This window comes from Daldinia loculata (assembly GCF_022478755.1).
Source record: "Daldinia loculata strain CBS 113971 unplaced genomic scaffold F4817scaffold_105, whole genome shotgun sequence".
Lineage (NCBI taxonomy): Eukaryota > Fungi > Ascomycota > Sordariomycetes > Xylariales > Hypoxylaceae > Daldinia > Daldinia loculata.
In genome coordinates this window covers 53,656-74,760 of record NW_026054959.1, presented here as the reverse complement: position 1 = coordinate 74,760, position 21,105 = coordinate 53,656, and the positions used below count along the sequence as shown (strand labels likewise).

The 21,105-nt window shown below is 47.6% G+C and overlaps 6 protein-coding genes and 1 non-coding gene across 7 annotated transcripts; 2 read left to right on the top strand and 5 right to left on the bottom strand.

Annotated features, from left to right (window-relative positions):
* Positions 1 to 35: 35 nt before the first annotated feature.
* Positions 36 to 6,658, bottom strand: F4817DRAFT_354188 (PHD/FYVE-zinc-finger like domain-containing protein). The gene is made up of 6 exons (XM_049305485.1): positions 5,985 to 6,658; positions 2,902 to 5,269; positions 1,572 to 2,848; positions 1,496 to 1,519; positions 1,294 to 1,438; positions 36 to 1,220 (listed from the first exon to the last, which is right to left on the bottom strand). Exons 1-6 carry the CDS (start codon positions 6,351 to 6,353, stop codon positions 472 to 474), a joined length of 4,932 nt encoding a protein of 1,643 aa, XP_049153743.1. The 5' UTR covers positions 6,354 to 6,658; the 3' UTR covers positions 36 to 471.
* Positions 6,659 to 6,887: 229 nt separating this feature from the next.
* On the top strand, positions 6,888 to 9,072 carry F4817DRAFT_354186 (uncharacterized protein). The gene has a single exon (XM_049305484.1). It carries the CDS (start codon positions 6,964 to 6,966, stop codon positions 8,737 to 8,739), a length of 1,776 nt encoding a protein of 591 aa, XP_049153742.1. The 5' UTR covers positions 6,888 to 6,963; the 3' UTR covers positions 8,740 to 9,072.
* Positions 9,073 to 9,283: 211 nt separating this feature from the next.
* On the top strand, positions 9,284 to 11,274 carry F4817DRAFT_363349 (uncharacterized protein; the record flags this gene model as incomplete). The annotated part of the gene is made up of 2 exons (XM_049306633.1): positions 9,284 to 10,458; positions 10,559 to 11,274. The coding sequence occupies exons 1-2, from the start codon at positions 9,846 to 9,848 to the stop codon at positions 11,272 to 11,274; spliced, it is 1,329 nt and encodes a 442-aa protein (XP_049153741.1). The 5' UTR covers positions 9,284 to 9,845.
* A 568-nt stretch (positions 11,275 to 11,842) lies between these two features.
* On the bottom strand, positions 11,843 to 13,644 carry F4817DRAFT_354184 (uncharacterized protein). The gene is made up of 2 exons (XM_049305483.1): positions 13,501 to 13,644; positions 11,843 to 13,295 (listed from the first exon to the last, which is right to left on the bottom strand). The coding sequence occupies exon 2, from the start codon at positions 13,203 to 13,205 to the stop codon at positions 12,423 to 12,425; it is 783 nt and encodes a 260-aa protein (XP_049153740.1). The 5' UTR covers positions 13,206 to 13,295; positions 13,501 to 13,644; the 3' UTR covers positions 11,843 to 12,422.
* Positions 13,645 to 13,819: 175 nt separating this feature from the next.
* F4817DRAFT_354182 (uncharacterized protein) lies at positions 13,820 to 15,698 on the bottom strand. The gene is made up of 2 exons (XM_049305482.1): positions 14,838 to 15,698; positions 13,820 to 14,027 (listed from the first exon to the last, which is right to left on the bottom strand). Exons 1-2 carry the CDS (start codon positions 15,099 to 15,101, stop codon positions 13,968 to 13,970), a joined length of 324 nt encoding a protein of 107 aa, XP_049153739.1. The 5' UTR covers positions 15,102 to 15,698; the 3' UTR covers positions 13,820 to 13,967.
* F4817DRAFT_t156 lies at positions 15,614 to 15,684 on the bottom strand. The gene has a single exon. It is a non-coding gene; the product is annotated as a tRNA-Gly (tRNA).
* Positions 15,699 to 17,988: 2,290 nt separating the features above from the next.
* Positions 17,989 to 19,822, bottom strand: F4817DRAFT_20574 (Arginase/deacetylase). The gene is made up of 7 exons (XM_049298637.1): positions 19,523 to 19,822; positions 19,372 to 19,468; positions 19,228 to 19,318; positions 19,085 to 19,168; positions 18,789 to 19,018; positions 18,285 to 18,703; positions 17,989 to 18,215 (listed from the first exon to the last, which is right to left on the bottom strand). Exons 1-7 carry the CDS (start codon positions 19,655 to 19,657, stop codon positions 18,084 to 18,086), a joined length of 1,188 nt encoding a protein of 395 aa, XP_049153738.1. The 5' UTR covers positions 19,658 to 19,822; the 3' UTR covers positions 17,989 to 18,083.
* Between the last annotated feature and the right edge of the window lie 1,283 nt (positions 19,823 to 21,105).

Here is a 21,105-nt window from a genome sequence, read left to right as displayed (position 1 = left end):
AAGCACACACACACATTCATAAGAAGACCCTTACGCACACAACTCTGCTACCTGCTACCTGCTACCTGCTACGCGCATATCTCTTATTATCACTGGCGTTTGCTGAGAAACCTCAAATAAGGTTGAATGCATCTACGGTTACCTGCAGTTCTTGTCTTGTGTTTCCCACGTGACAAACGGCCTGTATAGCTGTTGGACAACCCGAAATCAACTCCAAAATGTCTTGATCACAAACCAATCACCAATCGTGGCCATTTATTTCCTTTCTGCTTCATTTGTAGTATAAATGGGCTATATGTATCTGACTACCTAGGCAATACACCATAGCGTAGTTAACACGAACCTGATTTCTCTTATCTACAAACAAGCATGTAGCAGAAATTATGCCTATCGAGGCTACTAGCTATAAGCCAATCCATGAATCATGCCTCTTCGCCCGGACTTACACCACAAGTCCAAAGTTATTGCCCTTCAAGACCCTGATAGTCGTCGTAACTGGTTGGTGAGGTATGTCTTGTATGCTTGAACCAGGGGCGTATCTCCACTAGTCCTTAGAGTATCGATGGCGAGCCGCAGCGAGATCTCGGAGTTGAAATCTATACAACTGTTGCTAATGTGGTGCTTATTCTTACAAACGATGCAAGTGCCACTGTTATCCGTAGGACAGGCCAGTGGGGCACTGAAAGAACGATTGAGGAATTCTTCGCGAGGTGCTTTCTTAACGGCCTGATTTGACTTTAATACCTTGGAGGCTGATATAGCAGGAGCAATAGTCGAAGATAAATGAGAATTGCCAGCAAGGGAAGGTTGCTCGCGGTGAGGGATCGAAACTACGAAGTTAGGATTCGGATTTTGAAGGAAGGGAGGCTGTGGCTGGAGGGGATTCTGCGGAGGTAGCACTCGAGTCTGTGGCATTGGCCGACTGATTTTGGCTGGTGGCTTCTGTGCCCGACTTTGACTGGGTTTCGTTGGTGCCGGCTGATATACCGGCTGATATACTGGCTGATATACTGGCTGGGACATTGGCTGGGACACTGGCTGAGATACTGGCCGAGTTACTGGTTGAATCACTGGCTGGGACACTGGCCGAGTTACTGGTTGAGCTACTGGTTGAGTTACTCCCCGAGTCTGGCTGATGCTCTGACGAGCTTTTCGTGGCGGCTCGAGGGCTTCGGTCGCTACTTGCTTTGCCATTTCTAGACCCTGGCTGCGCTCTGTTACTGTTGGGAGTGTTAACTATCTTGCCTTTTTTGGCTCGTGACTTTTGTAGTGTTGATGGAGTTGAGTGTTTACCTTTGACCCCTTTGTTTTTTGCTAGAACCGCTGATTCTTCTTCCTCTTCCCTGTATACTTCATCGTCATCGTCTTCTACGCCGTTGTCGATGTAAAGTTCGTCTTCTCCATCAATGTCGGAGCCGCCACTGTCTGGTTCTGGGCGCTGTTCTTCTGTTAGGGACTTGTCATCAAAATCATCTACGCCTTCAATGTAACATACTCGAGTGCCGTTGTAGTCCACACCCTAAATACTGTTAGTCCCGAATAGATAAAATCATATACAAATGGTATCTTACTTGAGTACCACGTCGCCTAGCACCACGGCCATACACCTCCTGTTTTGCAGCAAGTTCGCGCTTATGCTCTTCCTCGCGTGCCTTGAGAATATTTTCCCAGACGCTCGCATCCGTCGTCGGCGGGTTGTTATCGGGTTGGTCTATGTTATCCGCGAGTGTGCCCGAGTCATTAGCCCAGACACGCGCGATCGAAAACTGGTTGTCAGCTGTCTGGTTATCCGTACTTGTGCTCTCAAGTCGGCTCCTGTCCAGCAACTTATCAATGGCTGCCGAGTCATACGTAATCTTCACCTTGTCCCTGTCACTAAATAGAGCCTCTGCACCGCGTTTCAAGATTGATTCTAGGTCACCGCTATTGTCGTTATCAGCATCTAAGCTCTCGATGAGAGCATGGTCGAGGGCCATCTTCTTCCTTCCTGTCTGCATGATGTTCTCTTCGACAGTGTCTTTGGTCGTAAGTTGGAAGCAAAGAACTTTTTCTTTCTGGCCAATTCTGTGGGCCCGGGATATGGCCTGTATATCCTGATGCGGGTTCCAATCTGGGTCATATATGATAACTGTGTCTGCCGTGGCGAGATTTATACCAACGCCACCGGCACGAGTCGACAACAGCATCGCAAATAGTGGCGAGTTAGGAGCGTTGAAGGCGTCGATCTGTCTCTGCTTCTTGAGAGCGCTTAGCTTCCCATCAATTCGCCCAAATGGAAGACCCAGTATATTGAGAAAGTCTTCAATGATATCTAGGCAACGTAGGAATTGGCTGAATATTAGTACGCGGTGGCCCCCTGCCTTGAGCTTCGGGAGCATCATCTCTAGCAGCATGAACTTTGGCGAAGCCTCAATTAGATTCCGTTGCATTTGCTCTTCGCTAACATTCTTGTCTTCAACGTTGGCATTGAAGCAGAATGGGTGACATAGACATTGTCGGAGATCCGCCATGATGTTGCTCAAGTTCTTGCGATCGCCTGCTTTCATCTTTCCTTTAGAGATGATTGCTTTGATTAGCTCTGGGTTTCGAGCTATGATAGACTTAGATAACTTTTCCTGCAGCACCGTCATGGTAACGGGAACAATAACCTGTGCCATTGGCGGCAGGAACTTGAGGACCTGAACTTTAGTACGTCGTAGGAAATAGGGACGAATGAGGTCGTGGAGCTCTGGTAGATTTTCCTTTGTTAGCTCGTCATACTGAGCGTCAAGCGCCTCGGCGTTGTTCTTTGGGTCAATAAACTGAAGAAGGGTGAACAATTCCTTCTTGTTATTTTGCAACGGGGTACCTATTAAGCGTTAGTATATTCGAGCATATAAATGACTACCTGCCATCACTCACCTGTCAATAAGATCCGGCACGGGATATTCATGTCAACTAACGTCCTGTAAAGCTGCGTTTCGTCATTCTTGAGCCTTTGGCCCTCATCAACGATCAAGCCAGCCCACTTAACACTTTGAAAAGTAGTCTTCACCGAACTAGCTGCCTCGTAGGACATAATCACGACATGTGCCTTCATTCCATCTCTAACCCCATCAGGGAAGAGTTCGTGCTTAAAAGCTAGATCCTGAGAGATTCTGCCGCCGTGATATGTTACTACTCGGAGCGCGGGGGACCAATCCTTGAGCTCGCGACGCCAATTGGGGCAAGTTGCATTCGGTACGACGATAAGAAATGGCCAACACTTGGGCTGATCCTGGACAAGAGTGCTAATAAAAGAGACGATTTGGATCGTCTTGCCAAGCCCCATCTCATCAGCGAGGATGACGTTCTGCTGCTGGTGGAAATTATAAAGAAGCCAATTGACGCCCTCTATTTGATATGGCATTAGCGTGCGGCCTTCTTTGAGGCCCGGAGGTTGGCTTTTTAGCTCGCAAGATTCTTGGAAGTCAAGAGATCGATAATTACTGATACGTTCGCGCATTCTCTGATCTCTAGCAGATGGGAAGTATTTGCCGTTGAGAAATTCATCGTATGCAGTTGCGAACGCAGCCCATAAGGTTGTCGAATCACGAGGAGGCGGCTCATCCCAAACTGCTTCTTCATAACTGAGACCCTGAAACTTCACATATACCGACTGGATTTCAGAAATGCGATTTAAATCTTGAGCCTTGGAAGAAGCAGTAGAACCGCGCTTATATCTCACATTGAGGAGGACATCGGCCAAAACCCATTCCTCTTCAATTGCAGACTCAATGGTCATCTTTGGTAGGTCGTTCTCTTCGCGCTTATGAAATGCGGTTCGCATAGTAGGCGCAGCTATGCCATAAACCCAAGCTCCAGGCATCCAAGTATCGTGAAGGTGAGATCTCCCCTCCCATTTCACTAAATACTCTATCTCATCCTCGCTAAACTCATCGGCTCGCTGGTCCTCGATGTAGGCATCCTGGTCAACAGGCCGCCACGCCACTAACGCGTGGATCCCCTGGCTCGTGTCTAAACAGTCTTTGCACTTCCATCCGGCCAAGGAGTACTCGTCGAGACGATTCTCGTCAGGGTTTGTGGTTAGTTGAGGCAGGTGCTGGAAATGATAGGCGCGTCTGCAAGTTGAGCATCGGAATAGTACATTATCAGGATTGTTGACTAGGTTAGGCTGGACAAGTGTGACTGGGTCTTCTCCCCCATTCTCGAGTCTAGCTTTCTCCTCTTGTTTTGGAGTTCTCTTCGGTGAGAATTCCGCACATGAGACACCGGGAACTTTGCAATGCTGACATACTGAGTAGCTTGGAGCACGTATATCCTTCTTTTTGTGTAGTCCAATGCAGAAGCGGCATTGCAACACAAAGTCATTTGGACCGACTTTAGTAACTCTGTGGTCACGTTGAGATCTCGGACCGATGCACTGCTTGTGAAATGCATAGGAACATCCCTGGCATGGAATAAGGGAACCCTTTGCATGACTTGACACAGATCCACAAGCATCACATACTCCAGAATGTGCTTGTCGAAACTCTGACTGCTCAACCCGCTCTTCGAAAACCTCCTTGATTGCGGCGATCTTAGGTGCAGCGAGGTTATCGTCGACTGCATCGTATTCATCATCAATCTCGGGATCGCGCATGCTCCTTGAAGCCTTAGTTGACCTCTTCGACCTTCGGGATGTCTCGAATTCGATCTCCGAATCGCTGTCGATGTATTTGCTAGACGTGTACATGTGCTTCAGTTTCCTCTTTTTACGAGATGATGCTCTCACGGCGCCACCAATATCGGAACGGATAAATGGAATGGCATCATCGTAGTCATCGTCCTGGTCAGATTTGTGACCCCGAGCCAACTCATCCTCGGAGTCATCTAGTTTATGCTTGCTTTGCCACGCAGGATTCTTTGAGCGAGTGACTCTTATTGAAGAGAGTTGAACCGAGCTGCGAGATTTTGAAGGTTTTCTATCCTCGAACTCCTCGTCAGAGAGCACGTCATCAGGTTCCTCATCAAAGGCATTGTTTTCGAGGTCATTTTCCATAGAGGCTCGCGCGGAGGCCTGCTTAGAGGCTTGTCGCGTACTTCTGCGAGTAGGCCGAGAGGATGTCCTCTTCCGTTTCCTGGGATTGTCAGAACCATAAGATTCAGAGTCGTAATAATCATCCTCGGGGGGAGGGCGCTTGCCCGGTTGTCTATCCATGGCTAGTTGGCTAGTATTGAATCTTTGACTTTGAAATCGCTGCGCAGCGCGAGGGCCGTTCTTAAGCTGCAGCATATCATCATATGCTACCTATTTAAAGAAATTAGCATGATAAAGAGCAGATATTTCGAAAAATAATAAAACAAAGTTAAGGTGTAGTCCTCGCGTGTATTAATAAAGAAAGAGTGATCCGATGTGAATAACCATTTCTTGCAAAACAGGGTGGGAATAAAAGGTATGTTTCAGACGAGGCAGGAATGACTTTGAATGTAATTCCTCACGTGTGACCACCTCAGGAAACCTACCATCTTGTACTAGCAGCTCTAGTAACCATAAGGTAGGCCTGTACACATTAGATCGGACCCATAGAAGGAGCCTATCAAGAATATGGATGAAAAGAGTAGGGCGTGGGAGAATGGTATATGTTGGATGGGAGTGTCCTAAAGTATCAATGGCAACAAGAATAGTTGTTGTTGTTGTCGTCGTTGTTGTTGAGAGAAGTAGAATGAGAGATGTAAAAAGGAAGAGTGAGAGTTTTATTGGGGGTGAAGAATGAACCTAAGACGTGAACTACTGTGAGGAAGTAGCACGCGCAGGAAAGCTGAACTATGCATGCGTAATGATAGCAGCGTGAGTAATTCGCAGGTTGTTAGGGCAATCACATCTCGAAGGAAGTAGCCCGTGTGAAGGTTGGAGCAGGTGGTATCCATGGAGGTGGCCCAGAGTAGTAGCATAGGAGGTAGGTTAAAGAAACAAAGGGGATACGGCAAGTAGAAGATATCCTAAGAAGAGTGAGACCACTTACATCTTCTATATACCCATCCTTGAATTCAACACTGTAGAATATTTCGCCGTCCTCATCCTCCATCTCATCTAGAATCCTCTCCACAGTCTGACTCGGATATATCCGTTCGTATATTGTTGGATCCGGTGGTGGATGAAGGACTACTATAATAGGGTGTAGTCGAGATATCGCTGGGGGTATATCCTCCTCTTGTTCTTGCCTATCCCCGGCATTTGGATTAGATGCTTCTTTCGTATATGAGTCGTCCAAGTCGCATTCGTCTTGTACATCGTAGTCTAAGTCTTGATGAGACAGCTCGCGCACTTCGTCCATGACAACGTCATCCTGAAGGGCCGCAGGGGCCGTCGAGTCTTCTAGGTCGCTTTCCATCTTGAAGCACGCTCATAGATTCCTACAGATATAGATACAAAGTAGGAAGATGCATGCCGTCGAGTCGAGATGCTTTAAGCAACAAAAAGTCAGAGGGGTACCAGTCTAGTATTAGGTTGGCAGTTGACAGTTGCCAGCTGCGATGCGCGAATTTTAGAAATCAAACGAGTTTCTAGGGCAGCACAGGGTTATGCAAATCCATAATCACATTCCCCCCAAGATCACGGCAGAAACGATGTTGAGAAACGATAAATAGAGCTATCGCAGATAATTCAGGCGCATGCTGACGTTGCCGGTAATTGAAAACGCGCTGTAGAATTAATTACTAGGTACATACTTCACGCGTTACGTTAATCGAGGCACTTAACCTTAACATGGTTTAGCGTTGTTGCACTGCAGCCGCAAATACAAGGGTGTTTTTTTCTGGGACCACTAGTACCTAGCTGTCGGCGATAAGATAAGTATTAGTGCCTGGAAGATAACCCATGGTATACTTAGGTACATCAAAATTTTATTGAGCTGCAAACTCCTTCACATGCTCATGTGCTCATAATTATTGGTACTATATTCAGTAAAGTACCACTGAGAGAGAATTTGCTAGGGAAATCCGATGATTTCCTTCCAGGCTTCGTGTATACGAAGTAAACATAATATTCTTCTTAGAACCTGGGCCTTTCCTAAGCCTGTCAATGTCTACTCTCGCTCTTCTTCTCTGTCGGCCATCCACCGCGGGTTGCGCAATTCAGAGAAGGCTAGGCCACAAGGTTTTAACAGAGATTCTTTGAATACGGCCAGGTCAGGCAGGACAGAACGGTATGGAAGGGACAGTCGTCAAGAGGAATCATCCTTCAAAGTTAAGAAAGGCAAAAAGGACATTACATACAAGGGTCCGGAACCAAAGTCGAGAGCAGCACGTTTCTATGATCCAAAGGAATCATTCGGGAAGAAAAGTTTAGTATATCAACTAAACAACAAGGAAAATTATACCCGTAATGACAGGGATGGTGGACTATCAAAGACTCAGTTTATGAAGGATTTCAATTCGGGTCCTCGGAGTCGTACACCATACAAGTCAGAAAACCCACATTCATCATCTCGATTCGGTTCGGAACGGGGACCTAGGAAAGAACCAAATGAGCGAGGAGCTTATAGTTCTACCCGAACCGAATCATTTGGGGGAAGATCAAAGTTCCCACCCTATTCCGAAAAGCTTCGCAAAACACCGATGCCATGGGAACAAAGGGGTTCAGCTAAAACCAGGAAGCCTATTCAATCAACTCGGGACCGGGGGAATACTCCGGGATTTCAACGGTGGGACCGCGATTCTCAACCTCCAACAGAACGGCGAGGAGCCAATGAGGATGAGCACACATCGTTCCGCCCCAGCCTGTCCAAGGATCATGGACCCGTTCGCATTCCACGTACCACTGCGGCATCACAGTTCTTGTATGGCTACTCGGTAGTTGAAGCTGCTCTGAAGGAAACGCGGCGGCAAGTTTACAAACTCTATATATACTATGGGGATAGCGCACAGCTTGCTTCTCGAATTGATGGCTTGGAGAGAAAGGCAAGCCAAGCTGGCATTCCTATCGAGAAAGTAGAAGGCACTGCTGGCCTACGCATGATGGATAAAATGAGTGAGGGTCGACCTCACAATGGTTTTATCCTCGAAGCTTCCCCATTGCCACAGTTACCAGTCAGGAGCCTTGGTCCGCTAACCGAAGAGCCGGCCACCGGCTTTACTCTCGAACTAGGTCACCAGACCGCCGAAGAAGCGCAAGTCAATGGTACCTCCAACTTTGTCAAATACGTCCTTCCACCCAACCGTAAACCGTTTGTTCTATTATTAGACGGCATCCAGGATCCGGGGAACTTGGGCGCTATCCTACGATCGGCAGCATTTCTAGGAGTCAACGCTGTTGGGATTACAAAAGGTCACACGGCTACTCTGACATCCGTAGCTGTGAAAGCATCCGTTGGCGCATCCGAGATCACACAACTATTTTCAATCAGTTCCACGCTCGATTTTCTCACCAAGTCTAAGGAGGCTGGCTGGGTTATTTATGCCGCCGTAGCGCCGACCAATCGACCTAGGGAAAGTAAGAACATCACGTTGGACAGACTAGATACCTACGACCCGTTGTCGTCCGAACCTACAATCCTGATCGTCGGAAGCGAAGGAGAGGGACTCGATAAAAAGACGAGACGGATAGCAGACTTCGAAATCTCAATACCGAACCATTCTGGATCTACCATGGTAGAGAGCCTGAACGTCAGCGTCGCAACGGCCATTCTTTGCTCCGCTTTCTTGAAGAACCAGTATTCTGGAGGAGAATTCGATAAGGTTATCGAGGTCAAGGATAATGAATCTGACCAACTGTGGTGAGGCCTAGGCCTACGATTCTAACATTATTCAGGATATGATGCCTAATGTTTATGAGACATTTGTATGACTATAGGGATGGGATGTCTTGGCGAGACAATCCCGATTTTATGGACTGGGTTCTTAGGCATATGCATGAGGAATGAGGCAACGGGATAACTTCAACCCTGGGTATATTTAGAACACGCCTCATACATTAGGTTAGGTACAGAGAGAATTCTCTGCAGTGAGTTCAATTAGATACGGGAGCGGCTGTAGGTGCAACTACTCCGCTCGAAATAAAAGATTCCAATGAATCAACCTTGAACGATTAAATGGTATCAAGTCTTTTTATTGTTCCAAAGCTGTCTCTTTTGCAGGTCATGCAGGTGCATAATGTGCATGAGTTTACATTTTAGCCCTTAATAAAAACGGTCAATCGTATGCATGGACCTGGAGTTCTAGAACGTCTCCTACCATGTACTTGGAAGTGTGATCAGATTTATTAGAACCAGAGAGTTTTTTTAAGCGGATAATAAATAAGATGTGATTTTACTATTAAAATATTCGAGCATTATAAAAACATATGCAGATCTTCAAGTTTTCATAATAGGAAATCGTGAATTCGGCATCGATGCGTTGTCAAAGACGGAACTTGGATAGACCCATGTCGATCCCTCGCAAGCTGAGGTCCCAGCTGGGCCAACTGGGCCAACGACCCCTGTTGAGTTTGTTGTTGTTGGTTACTGGGTCCGAGGAAATAATAATCCTTTTCAAGTCCCATCCGAAAATAATCCCCTTTCTTATTAAACAGCCTTACCGACGGAATAATACTTGTCGAGTAGCACAAGACTAGCATCTAAAGCGGTTCATTTAATCCAATTATCTCGGCTGTCAAGTGTCAAGTCAAACTGACAACAAGGCACGGCTACTGTTGCCTACTGTTGCCGTCGCACGACTTCGAAAAACGTGTAACTCCGTCCGCGAATTATCGTCGGCCCAGATGTCTACGAACAGCTGACGTTACGTACTTGGCTAGAGGACCTAGGTATTAGCAGAAGAATAATTCCTTACGGAATACAACCACCAATATTCAAGACGGTGAAGCCTCATACGCACCCAACCCGACAATGCACCTCTCCAACACAATGCTCAGCCGCCTCCCGCCCTCGCTCCTCGTCCTCCTTACCGTCGCAACCCGGCTCCGCGCGCAGCAACAGCAGCATCCCACAGCAATCCGGAAGATGTCGCTAGACGAGGGCGAGATGTTCTTACCAGAGTACTACGCCTTCGCGCCAGCACAACTACAGCCCCGGGACGAAGAAGAAGAAGAGCTCCTACTTGCCGGAAACAGCTCCGCCACCGCCACGGCCCCGTTCCGTCCGCCGTACCCGCTGCACTACGACTACCACAGAGCCGGGATACGAGGAAAAGAAGAAGACTCGGGACCGTCCCTGTATAACCGTGCGCGCGACGTCCTAGCCAAGCTGCAAGGCCGCCAGTTCGCGTGTCCCGAGAACACGCAAAGCTGCGAGAACATCGACCAGCCGAATTACTGCTGCAGCCAGGGGACCCAATGCTTCGTCGTGACGAACGCCCCCGACGCCGGGAACGTAGGATGCTGCCCGGACGGCCAGACATGCGGCGTGACCGTGGGACAATGTTCAGATGGGTCTTCGTCCTGCCCGGCGAACCAAGGAGGCGGATGCTGCATCCCTGGGTTCGTGTGCGCTGACGTCGGGTGTAAGTCTTCCTATTACATACTTGATTCTTAAGCCTACAGAAGAAGAAGAAAATAGAAATAGAAGTAGACAAATAACGCTAACAAGACACGATTACCCAGGCGTCCACAGCACCGTCTCCGTCATCACCCAAACAACCATAGCATCCACCACCGTAACCGCGACCCCCTCCGCCTCAACGCAAGTCATAACCGTGATCGTAACCGTAACGCCCTCCGACGGCGGCGCCCCCGTCCTTAGTACCACGACGGAGACCACCACCGCGAGCGCAACTCCCAGTTCCACCACGGCAACAGGCGGCATCCCGCCCTACCGACCCACAAGCGGCTCCTCCTCCTCCTCCTCCTCATCCGCAACCACCTCCCCCTCTCCCTCTCCCTCCTCATCGACATCCTACTGCCCAACCGGGTTCTACGCGTGCGTCGCCCGCGAAGGCGGCGGATGCTGCCGCACCGGGCGCGACTGCAGCACAACGTCGTGTCCGGCGCCGCCTCCCATGACGACGATAATATCCAGCGGAGTCACCATCGCGGTCCCGGCATCCGACGCGCAAGCAGCCGAGGGCGCGCAGCCCACCGCGACATGTGCTTCGGGATGGTTTCTATGCGGCGAAGATGCCGGGCCGGTCGCGGGATGCTGTCCCACGGGGTATAACTGCGGCGCGGCAAGCTGCACGATATCGACGAGCACGGCGACGGCAACGGTGCAGAAGGAGTTGCCGAACGCGGCGTTGAGCAGCAGGAAGAGTAGAGGTGGGATTGTGGATGTGCTAGTGTTAGCTTGGGTGGTAGGTGTGTCTGCTTTGGTTTTGATATAGGGCGGATAGCCGGCCGAAGCACCTAAACCTACCTACCTACCCAACCTAGGTGTTTAGATTTGAGTACGAAGCTTTAGTATGAGATATGACAGATGAAAGAGAAGAGATGAATGTACCTAACTTAAACAAAAAGGGGGCTCTGCATATAGATCGACGACGAGCGCAGCGTTGCGAAGCCATTATTTTGCATCTTGCATGGGACGGAGTTGGTAGCATGTTTTACTATTAGACAAGAACTATTTATTGCTTCGATTTGATTTCTTGCATCGGATTTGCGGTCTATTACGTTGGTGTAATTCAAAAGAATAGTTGATACAGAATAGAAATGTTATTGGTAACTTTTTATTCTTTAAGAATAAATACCTGAAAGGACAGTAAAACCATGATGCCTAGTAGTGATAAGTAGTATTGTGGTGGATATCCAGATGGGAGTGCGTACTTTAGAACTAGTAGCTAATCGTTGCGTTCTCGAAATACCAACTATTTAGACATAGGAGCTATATCGGAACATTTCGCTAATTATTCCCATTCCCAGAAAAATGTCGTCTCGCATGCTAGAATACTCAAATTTACAAATATCAACGATTTTCATTGCGTTAAACTATTAGATACTTTGTCCAATTAAACCAACCAAAGCAGCTCAACTCTATGTAACTAATGGCTAACTATGTCTCCAGTTTCTCAAGTATGCACACCACCACTTAGCCAGCTTCGTCTTCTAAACTATGGCTTGTGAGTATCTGCGGGGAATCGGTGTTGCCCAAGTGCAACGTCTAGTTCAATTACAAGCTTATACAGAGCATGGTTGCCGCAACGCCTTTCCGATGCTGGAATTACCGGGCCGGGTCGGGCCCAATGAATCGTCCATCCACCCATAATTTTGTTCCCGGTATTCCAAAACAGATTAAATCGGTTAAAAGCATAGTAAGATCAGTAATGACCAAAAGCAGCCAAGCCGTCCAGCCTCCCGAGGGCCGGCCTGGTTGACTCGGCGAGCGAGAACATATAACGAATCGAATTGTCTAAAAAGGCAAATGATAAACAGATAGATAGAAGATCTTCCAGCTATCCAGCGATGGGCCTATGCGGCATGTAGATGTTATGCACACATCCGAACTTATTCGGTCCGGACCCGTTGCGCATGTCTTCTAAAACAACAGGACGGCCGCAGCTAGAGCAACAAGAGCTAACATGCTGTTAGAGCCGGCTCCGAATGTGGCGCCGGCGCCTGCTTCCGGCACGACAGTTGAGCTTGAAGTCTCAGACGAGTCGCCGATGTCAAAAGTGGAAGTAGGGCCGGATAGAGTAGCAGTAGCCTCTCCCTCTCCGCTATCGGTAACGCTAGTTGCGAAAATATCATTAGCACCCGATCCTGAGCTGAAGGATGCAGAAGCAACATCAGTTCCAGCCGTTCCAGCTGTTCCGGCCGATCCTGTTCCAGCCACGGCGGTAGTACCCGCTTCCTGAGCAGCGGTGGTACTGGCGATATCGGTTTCGGCCACGGCAGAGGATCCCGCCTCGGTTGTGCTCTGGGGAACAATGATAGTGGTAGGAGATGTAGCGTCGCCGGCACTGGTAGCAACAACGACATCGCTGCCGGTGGTTTCTACAACTGCATCGCTAGTAGCGCTAGCGTCAGCGTCAGCGCTGTCAGTAGCACTGCTGGCAGCACTGTTGGCAACGTCTGTGCCCGAGCTGGTAGCAGCGTCGCTTGCGCCACTGCTAGCGGTAGCGTCTGTGCCATCGCTAGTCGCGCGGGCGGCGGTCGTACTAGTTGCGGTTACGGCCGCCGTAGCTGTGGTTGCAGCCGTAGCATTCTGAGTATCAGTCTGAGTATCAGTCTGAGTATCCGTCTGAGTATCCGTCTGAGTATTCGTCTGAGCTACTACGGCAGTAGCCGCGAAGAGCGTAAGGACTGTGTAGACCTTCATTTTGGTGGATGTTAAGCTGTTGGTAGTGAATTGGGTTATACACTTTAGAAATGGGGTCCGAGGATGTTGGCTATTAATGTAGAAAGAAGACTTAGAACAGTTAGACGACTCTATATACCTTAGGGGTCGCAAGTGATTGTCTAAAATAGAAGTACTCGTGTATGTATGTAATGAGCGAGTGGTTAGGACCGGATAAAGAGATGCTTGATCGAGTCACTTATATAACTGCTTTGGCCACGAGAGACTGGAAGATGGAAGAGAAAAGGTACAGCCAAGCTCTATTAACAAACTTTACCTTGAATTCCGCTTACGCATGCATACAGGCAACTAAGACTCTGTAGACATGCGCCTGGCATTTTGCGGGCCATCTCGGGGTATTCCAACGACACGCGTATCGAGGGTTGACGTTTCTACAAAAGTTGCTCAGTTTAGGTTGAAGTATACGTCTCACAATGGCTGGATGTCACACTACCGCCACGCCCACTAGCTATCGATAGCCAAGGGAAAAGTGGGCGATGGCGGCTGATGGAAGAACGCCACATCTGGCTAATCACTTGCCATCCATGGAATTAAGGAATAATTCGGTTGTGGCTGATATAATCTGAGATTTCTAGCCACTCACCACTCAATTACGACTTCAAGATTACCTCTTGAGAATTCTCAATCTCAACTACAACTTCTAAATCGATTCGCCTACATACACGAAGAGGTTATCGGGTTTTCCAGTCACCTGGTGGTTGGTAGCTCTGAGGTTATCTGTCTCTATGTAGGAGGTATGCTAGGTATGTTGGTATGCACCACGGGTGTGTAGTGCATCATTTGGTATGCTCCCTTTCCACTTGGTGGTGTCCTGCGGCCTGCCCACTCCCAAAATGTATTTGAGCATCATTATTGCATACCTAATGGCCATAAAAGCATAATACTACGTGCGAAGCGAAGTCGTCGCCCTGCTTCTAAAAAGCTTATGTGCTAAAATGAAACGGTTGAACTCGTCAGTGAAGTCATGATTGCTAGATCCCGTTTAAGCTGTTGGTAAAATCAAGTCTCTATCGGAGCTTCCGGGCATCCCCAGCTATCAGCCGCCTCACATCAATTGACGTCACTGGAGTCTAAATTTACCAACTCGCCCAGCTCCGCCACCAATACTTCATACTTTCATATTAGAAGATGTATATTTCTATTCGTACCATATTCCCTTTATGTCTTATTAACATAGCCCATAATGGCCCTTAGTATGTCACATCCGCCATCGGTTGTTTAATGAACAATGTCATCTTTTAGAAACAAGAAGTACTTGGATTCTCCAAGCCGGAAGTCCTCTTAGAGCCCCTTGCTACCGATGCCGAAGACGTAGCTCGTAGCTCGTAGCTTACTACAAACGGAGGTCCTCCTTTAGCGGCCGCCACCACCCGAATTACACCAAGGTGTTTAATACCGTTATCCAAGAATGCGGCATAATAACATCGGCCATTCAGATCTAGCCAAGTCAACTTCATTAACTAAAATAATTTTAAACTCCGTATTCCTCGCGTTAGTCATATCAGGCATCTTATTCCCATTGATCCCAGTGTATTCAGCCCAGCCGACTCTTAAGAATACAGGCGCTGGGGCGGCTAACTGTGAGCGCCGAAGAATAGGATAGACCGTCTCCATCCTAGTCTTACCTAGGTAGATCTGGACTCTAATATCAGAATCCTCGTCTCTCCCTAAAATAAGGCACGACACGCGAGGCAACAAGTACAACTTCTCTATTTCCGGCAGCTTATGCTTTCGCCCAGCGCGAATCTCGGGGTCGGGAAATCGGACCATTCCATTGTCCTTAACACGATTGAACACTTTATTCCATAAGACTTCTGGCCCAGGTAATCTAGTTCTAGGGGCGTCCTTTAGGTGCATCTTCCCGTCGGTTTCGCCCCGGCCATTTCTAATGCTTGTCCTTATAGGACAAGATACCTGCTTGCAACGCTTCCATACTCATTTGGACCAACTATTTCTGTCTGGACGTCGAGGAGCTGGCGTAGAAATCTATCATACCCAAACGGTGCGAACTCAACAGGACTTAGAACACTGGCTCACAACCACGGGGGCGCTAGGTACTTGTCTAGCCCGGCCCGGTTTTACTTTCCCTACTATTAGTCCAATGAACCCAATTGCGACCGCCGTCTTCGCCTTGAATAATGCGAGCTCGATTCTGTCCAACACCACGATATATCACTCAATAGTGAGATAATCGTCGCTATTGGTATACTCAAGCCCCTATTAATAGTGAATAATACTCATCGAATAAATATTTCAACCAGAAGTGTGGCACTTCAAGTAGCCTTTCCGTACGACAACAAGTACCAGAACAGAGCCAGTGTATCTACTAACAAAAAATGAGGTGAAGAAAAAAAGAAAGAAAAAAGTAATGCATCAGCCGCGAATCGAACGCGGGGCCCATCGATGGCAACGATGGATTTTACCACTAAACCACTGATGCCGGAAGCTCAAAGTGAGGCCTTGCTAACACGTTTAATATCCGATACAATCATTAAAAGTTACTTATAAATGCTACACGAACAAATCATCCCCCGTGGCAAGCATCAATAAGTTACAATGTTGACAATATCTATCGACAATGTTTAATTCTAACCTAGGCCGCACAAACAAGAAGCACACCGTCTAAGTAGAGAATAATTTTTGAGAGAGGCTGGGAGCAATTAGAGACAGTGAGTAAAGTCGTCAAAAATGCTCTTAGAAGTCCGATAAAACCACAAGATTGCGATAGGCCAATTGCAATAGACCGGTCTCCAGAATGGCCCACTTTGAATCAAAATAAAAGAAATACGTATCTTTATGAATGACAAGGTCATACTATGTACAAGCATCGAGTGCTACAGCCATACAGACGGCAAGCTGGCGTTAAAGCTATTATTGTAAGTGTCCCAAGCTAAACTCGGACTATTGTGCTAATAAGTATGCATCTAAAGGATTCTACAGTGGGAGAAGCAAATGCATTCTTTATGGATCGATATCACAGTAAAGACAATAGATGGGGTTTCAATCAACATCAGTATGAATTTCTTAACATCTCTTTTAGGCATGGCGACAGTTATGAACTCCTAGCTTCCTATATACAACGCCTCTCTATCTCTCCCCAGAACTGTGAGGAAGTTGAAATCCATACAGAGGAAGATACAGCATTATTCTCACTTTGTTAACCTCTGGGATATGGAAAAGTATATATATTCAAGTGATCTCAGCATGGAGGTAATGCATTCTGTCTCAATCAGCTCATCAAGCAACTCGAACAAAGCCTTCTACTCTCAGCGTTCTTAGAACACCATCACCAAGAGATATTAGCACAAGCCGACTTGCTTACCATCATAACAAGCGTTTCCAATATATCAAGCAATACGCCAATATCCCAAAGCATAATATTAATAAGGTTCTTCGAACAATACAAAGGTGAGAATGACTGACTGGCTTCTATAAATAATGATCATGTTACTAATATCAACTTTCAGAAAATAGATCAATATGTGCGAAGTTCAGGTTTACGTCTGCTTGGCGCACAAGCTTGTGCACGGGGCTCGGTTTCTACGCTGCCAACCCTTGATTAATCGGGGACTGGATGGGGACACCGGCATTATCTGGGTGAAGACCCTCCACTTAGAGCAAGAAGAGGGATGCCCTGGGCTCCGGTTCTCACAACAAGCCGTCTTCATCCAACAATGCCCAACTATCCCATCAAGTAGACGAGGAGGTCAAAACTAGGAGGTGGCGTTGGCACCGCCCTTTGGATACCTACCAGCATCGAGTCAGCGGCCAAGAATTATTACTTGGGTATAAAGACCTGGATATACCTAAAAGTGTGCAGGAGGAGGTTCGGACAATCGTGGGCGTTAGATACCCTTATGATCTATTAGATCAAGCAAATTTGGTGTTTTATATACAATGCAGCGATTTAATCACTACCGTCATTTTAATACATAATCCCAACTGTTACGGATGAATACTTGGTCCCGGGTGATACTGTTGGGCTCCTTGCAAGTTCGGAATACAGCCAACATCTTGTTATATTTGTTATATGGATAACGAAGAGAGTTGGATTCAGCTATATTCCCCTTTAGTAAATAGAGTAAGAAGGTATTTATCTTGTCGGGTGATAGATACACTAGCCTTTCCCTGATCCTACAGGTGTTACATGCGTCATGGATGCGTATTAGGCTTGCGAAAGAATGAAGACCCGGATGTACATAGTTCTCCTGCCTTATTTACGTAAATGATTCCATCGTTATCTTGATACTCAAGTAAAGATATCGCGGAAGCGCGAAGTGCTATCTAATGCGAGCAGAATACCATTTCCTTTTCTCGACTCCTTTTAATTTGCTTCGGTAGCTGAAAGTAGAATATAAGAAGAAAAAATCGGGGTTTATTTTTCGTTGCAAAAGATCACCAGTTGGTAGGTAAAAAGTTGATAAAAAAGACAAAATAGTCAAACATTGTCTCCCCCTCCATAGATTCGAATGTAAATGGTTCAATTTATATGTGCCCTAAATCCGTGTTCAAACCGCCGTACTAAATGTTTTTAAATGGTGCCGTAGATTGATAGAGGGTGCGCTTTTACAGTCTAAATACTCCCCACGAACGCGCATTTTAAAAGAGAATTGCCTAAACGCGACGCGTACTCTAGGCACATGTTCTTAGATAGCACATGACACTCGACTTGACATTAGCTCTACGAGATACAAGTTGTGTTAGATAGGTACTTCACTACCCACGTCCTCCCCCCTTAAACGACCACACTACTACTCGGGCTCAAAAGCGATGTCCTAAACATCTCAGAAATAACCCATCCCCGAATTAGCGTCTGCCGGAACGCGTAAGTACCTAAGCTCATAGCTCTTCCTCAGAACCGGCAGAGACCATGTTACTCAACGGCCCCTTTTTTAACATTATGCTCATTATTTCGTATAAGGCGTCAGCCGCCGCCATCGTGGTGTGCTCAGCATTCGTGTCGTAAGCAGGCTAGATAGATAGACAAGTTTTTAGTAAATGACTTCCACAACCCAGTTTATCAGTAACCATAGAACTTACAGCAACCTCCACGATATCCGCCCCAATCAGATTAACATGCTCCAAGCCCCTCAAAATCGTGCGCAGCTCCCTAGTGCTCCAACCACCCGTCTCCGGGGTCCCCGTAGCCGGCGCGAACGCCGGGTCCAAGGTATCGATATCGAGGGACAAGTAGACGGGGTTGGTCGTGCCGACGCGCTCGACGATCTTCTTGATGATGCCCTCGGCGCCGATTTGGTCGATCTCGCGGGCCTCGACGATCTCGAAGCCGCAGTACCCGTCGTTCTCGTAGTCGCTGGGCCCGCTGAGCGTGGTGCGGATGCCCGCGTGGATGTTGGTGTCGTTGGCGAGTAGGCCCTCGCGTGCCGCGTGGTAGAAGTATGTTCCGTGGTTGATGCTTGCGACTTCGGAAGGGGAGCCGCCGAAGACTTTGGGACGCCCTGTTTAGGAGCACGGGGAGACATGAGTTAGATGGTAATTGGGCGCCGGTGTGGGGATTCGGGGGGAGAGGTGGCAGCGACTTACAGGTGTCTAGGTGGCTATCGAAGTGGATGACTGTTACGGGACCGTATGCCCGGTTGATTGAGCGGAGTAAAGGGAGGGTGATGGTGTGGTCACCACCGAGAGTGATAACTCGTGGTAAAGTTTTCCCCTTTTTAGACGGCCCAGGCTTGTCTGCAGCCGTCTTTGGGGCTCGGGATAAGATATTGTAGTGGCCCTCTTCGATTTGTTTGAGAGCCCACGTGTTATCGTAACTACAACTTGATTAGTATCATATGTAACTAAGAATCTCTCTAAGGGGTAGGGAGTTTGAACCGTACGATGTCACTGGGATATCTCCACAGTCAAGGACCTTCGCCCACCCATTAAAGGGGTTTGTGTCTAAGGGGACATTATATCCTCCGCTTATTCTGGGTTAGCAGGCCGTATGAGCATAGTTATGTCTATATCAATGGAGTTTTACTAGAGGTTGAGACGTCGAGATCCCTGACGAATTCCCGAGGGACCGAACCGAGCACCGGGCCGGTACGACGTGCCGGTATCGAAGGGTGCCCCTTTGACTCATTAGCTTGACTACTTAGCTACTAGGGTTAGGAAGTTGACAGACCTATGAATGCGAGATCATAATTGATCTCATCGTGGCCTAAGCAGGGTTGGTATGGTAGGCGCCCAAACGTAGAGATCCCAGAGAACACCGAGTCAGCCTATGGTAGATACTTAGCAACCTGGAAAGTTATTTCTTCGTGTCAATATCTGACCTGTGTTCCACCATCCCCAGGCAGAACATTGTACCATAAGGACTGATGTGGCCCAGAGAGAGTTTTCTGGTCGCCGTGAGTGCCATGAGCGGCAGCAAAAGCTAGGGAATTAAGAACAAAGAGAGCCCCCAACATTCTGAAAAGCACTCGAAGCACAATGGATAGACGGAGAAATTCTGATTCTATTCCATCGACATTATGGTTATGGTAGAGTAGTATGACTATATACACCTATTTATCTTACCGTGAGGGCGATCTTCTGTCATTCGGATTGGTAAAAGACTGCTATCAATTCTGCTATCAATTCTACGATTAATTTTGTAATGACAACAGAGCTTTGACTAGTGTAATGGGCTTATCACTAACAACTCTTAACCACTGAGAGTAGGATATTGTCCGGAAGAGACCCATCTCGACTGGACGTCGATGCATAGAAGAGTTGTCATCGAACTCTTCCTTTTTAGGTAAGTATCCAGTCGGAATTGTCCGCAATGCGCTGATGACATCGCACTTGAATGCGGGGGACCACTAGATAAAGCTTTAATGGCCAAGATCTCAGTAATGTGAGTATACTAGCCAAGTACGAACTTGCGCCAACGTGTCCAGTATTATCTCCCCTGTTATGGTCTGGATATCCTAGCCGGCGTGCTGGACGAAACGCACATATAAACAACGAGGCAGACAAACGCGATTTATTAAGCGGGAGTGAGACGGGCGATCGAGTAGCCAGCCGTTTTTATATACCTAGGTTCCCGATCGTGAAATTCGGTTGTTCGGTAGTCTCTTTTCCGGATAGAAGACCAAAAATGGCAATTCCACGTGGTAGACTAGACGGATTTGGCGAAGAGATAGGCAAGTTTTTATTAACTGCCGGGTCGGCTACTTCCCCTCCAAGGCCGACGTAATAAGTATGAGTAGTATTAAGATAAGAACATACTTTCTGTAAGTCTTTAGTAAAATATATCTGCATGATGATAAGCAAGGAGGCGAAGGGTTTGTTTCAAATCCAACTTGCATGTTTTCTTTTTGAATCGTATGGCTTCAGCTCGATTCGTGTTTCTTAATGAACTGTCTCGACCGTGAGAAAGGGGGTTTGCCCCCCACACTGCTACATGCTCCTTTGCACAACAGTGAGGTATTTGCTGAATAGGATTTGCCAATTTACATCTGTGGCCTTGACTCTGCGGCCGCAAGTCCTAGTTATACCTAGCCACATAGGAACCATGGCTAAGAGCCATGGCTTGTCATTTATTTTTCCGACGCTCCTGTGGCCCCCACCGTTGCCGAATTCTTGGGAATTTCGTCATAATAGGATTTTGTGATCCTTTTTATTTGACTATGACTATCGTACCTTATTAAATATTGTCGTGATTTGTATAGATTAGGGAGCAAGGGCCATGTGGTTCCGATCCGCGCCTAGAACGTCGCACCCTCACTCGTTGCTCTGAGAAGTGTGGAAATGCCAACCCGGGCTATGACCCTGTTGGGACTCAGACTACGGCGAAGTCGCACGTCGGCCTAGGGTGACGGGTGTTGCGGATTCTGATTCGTTTTGGGTGGGCTGCAGGCTAAGCAGGTCTAGC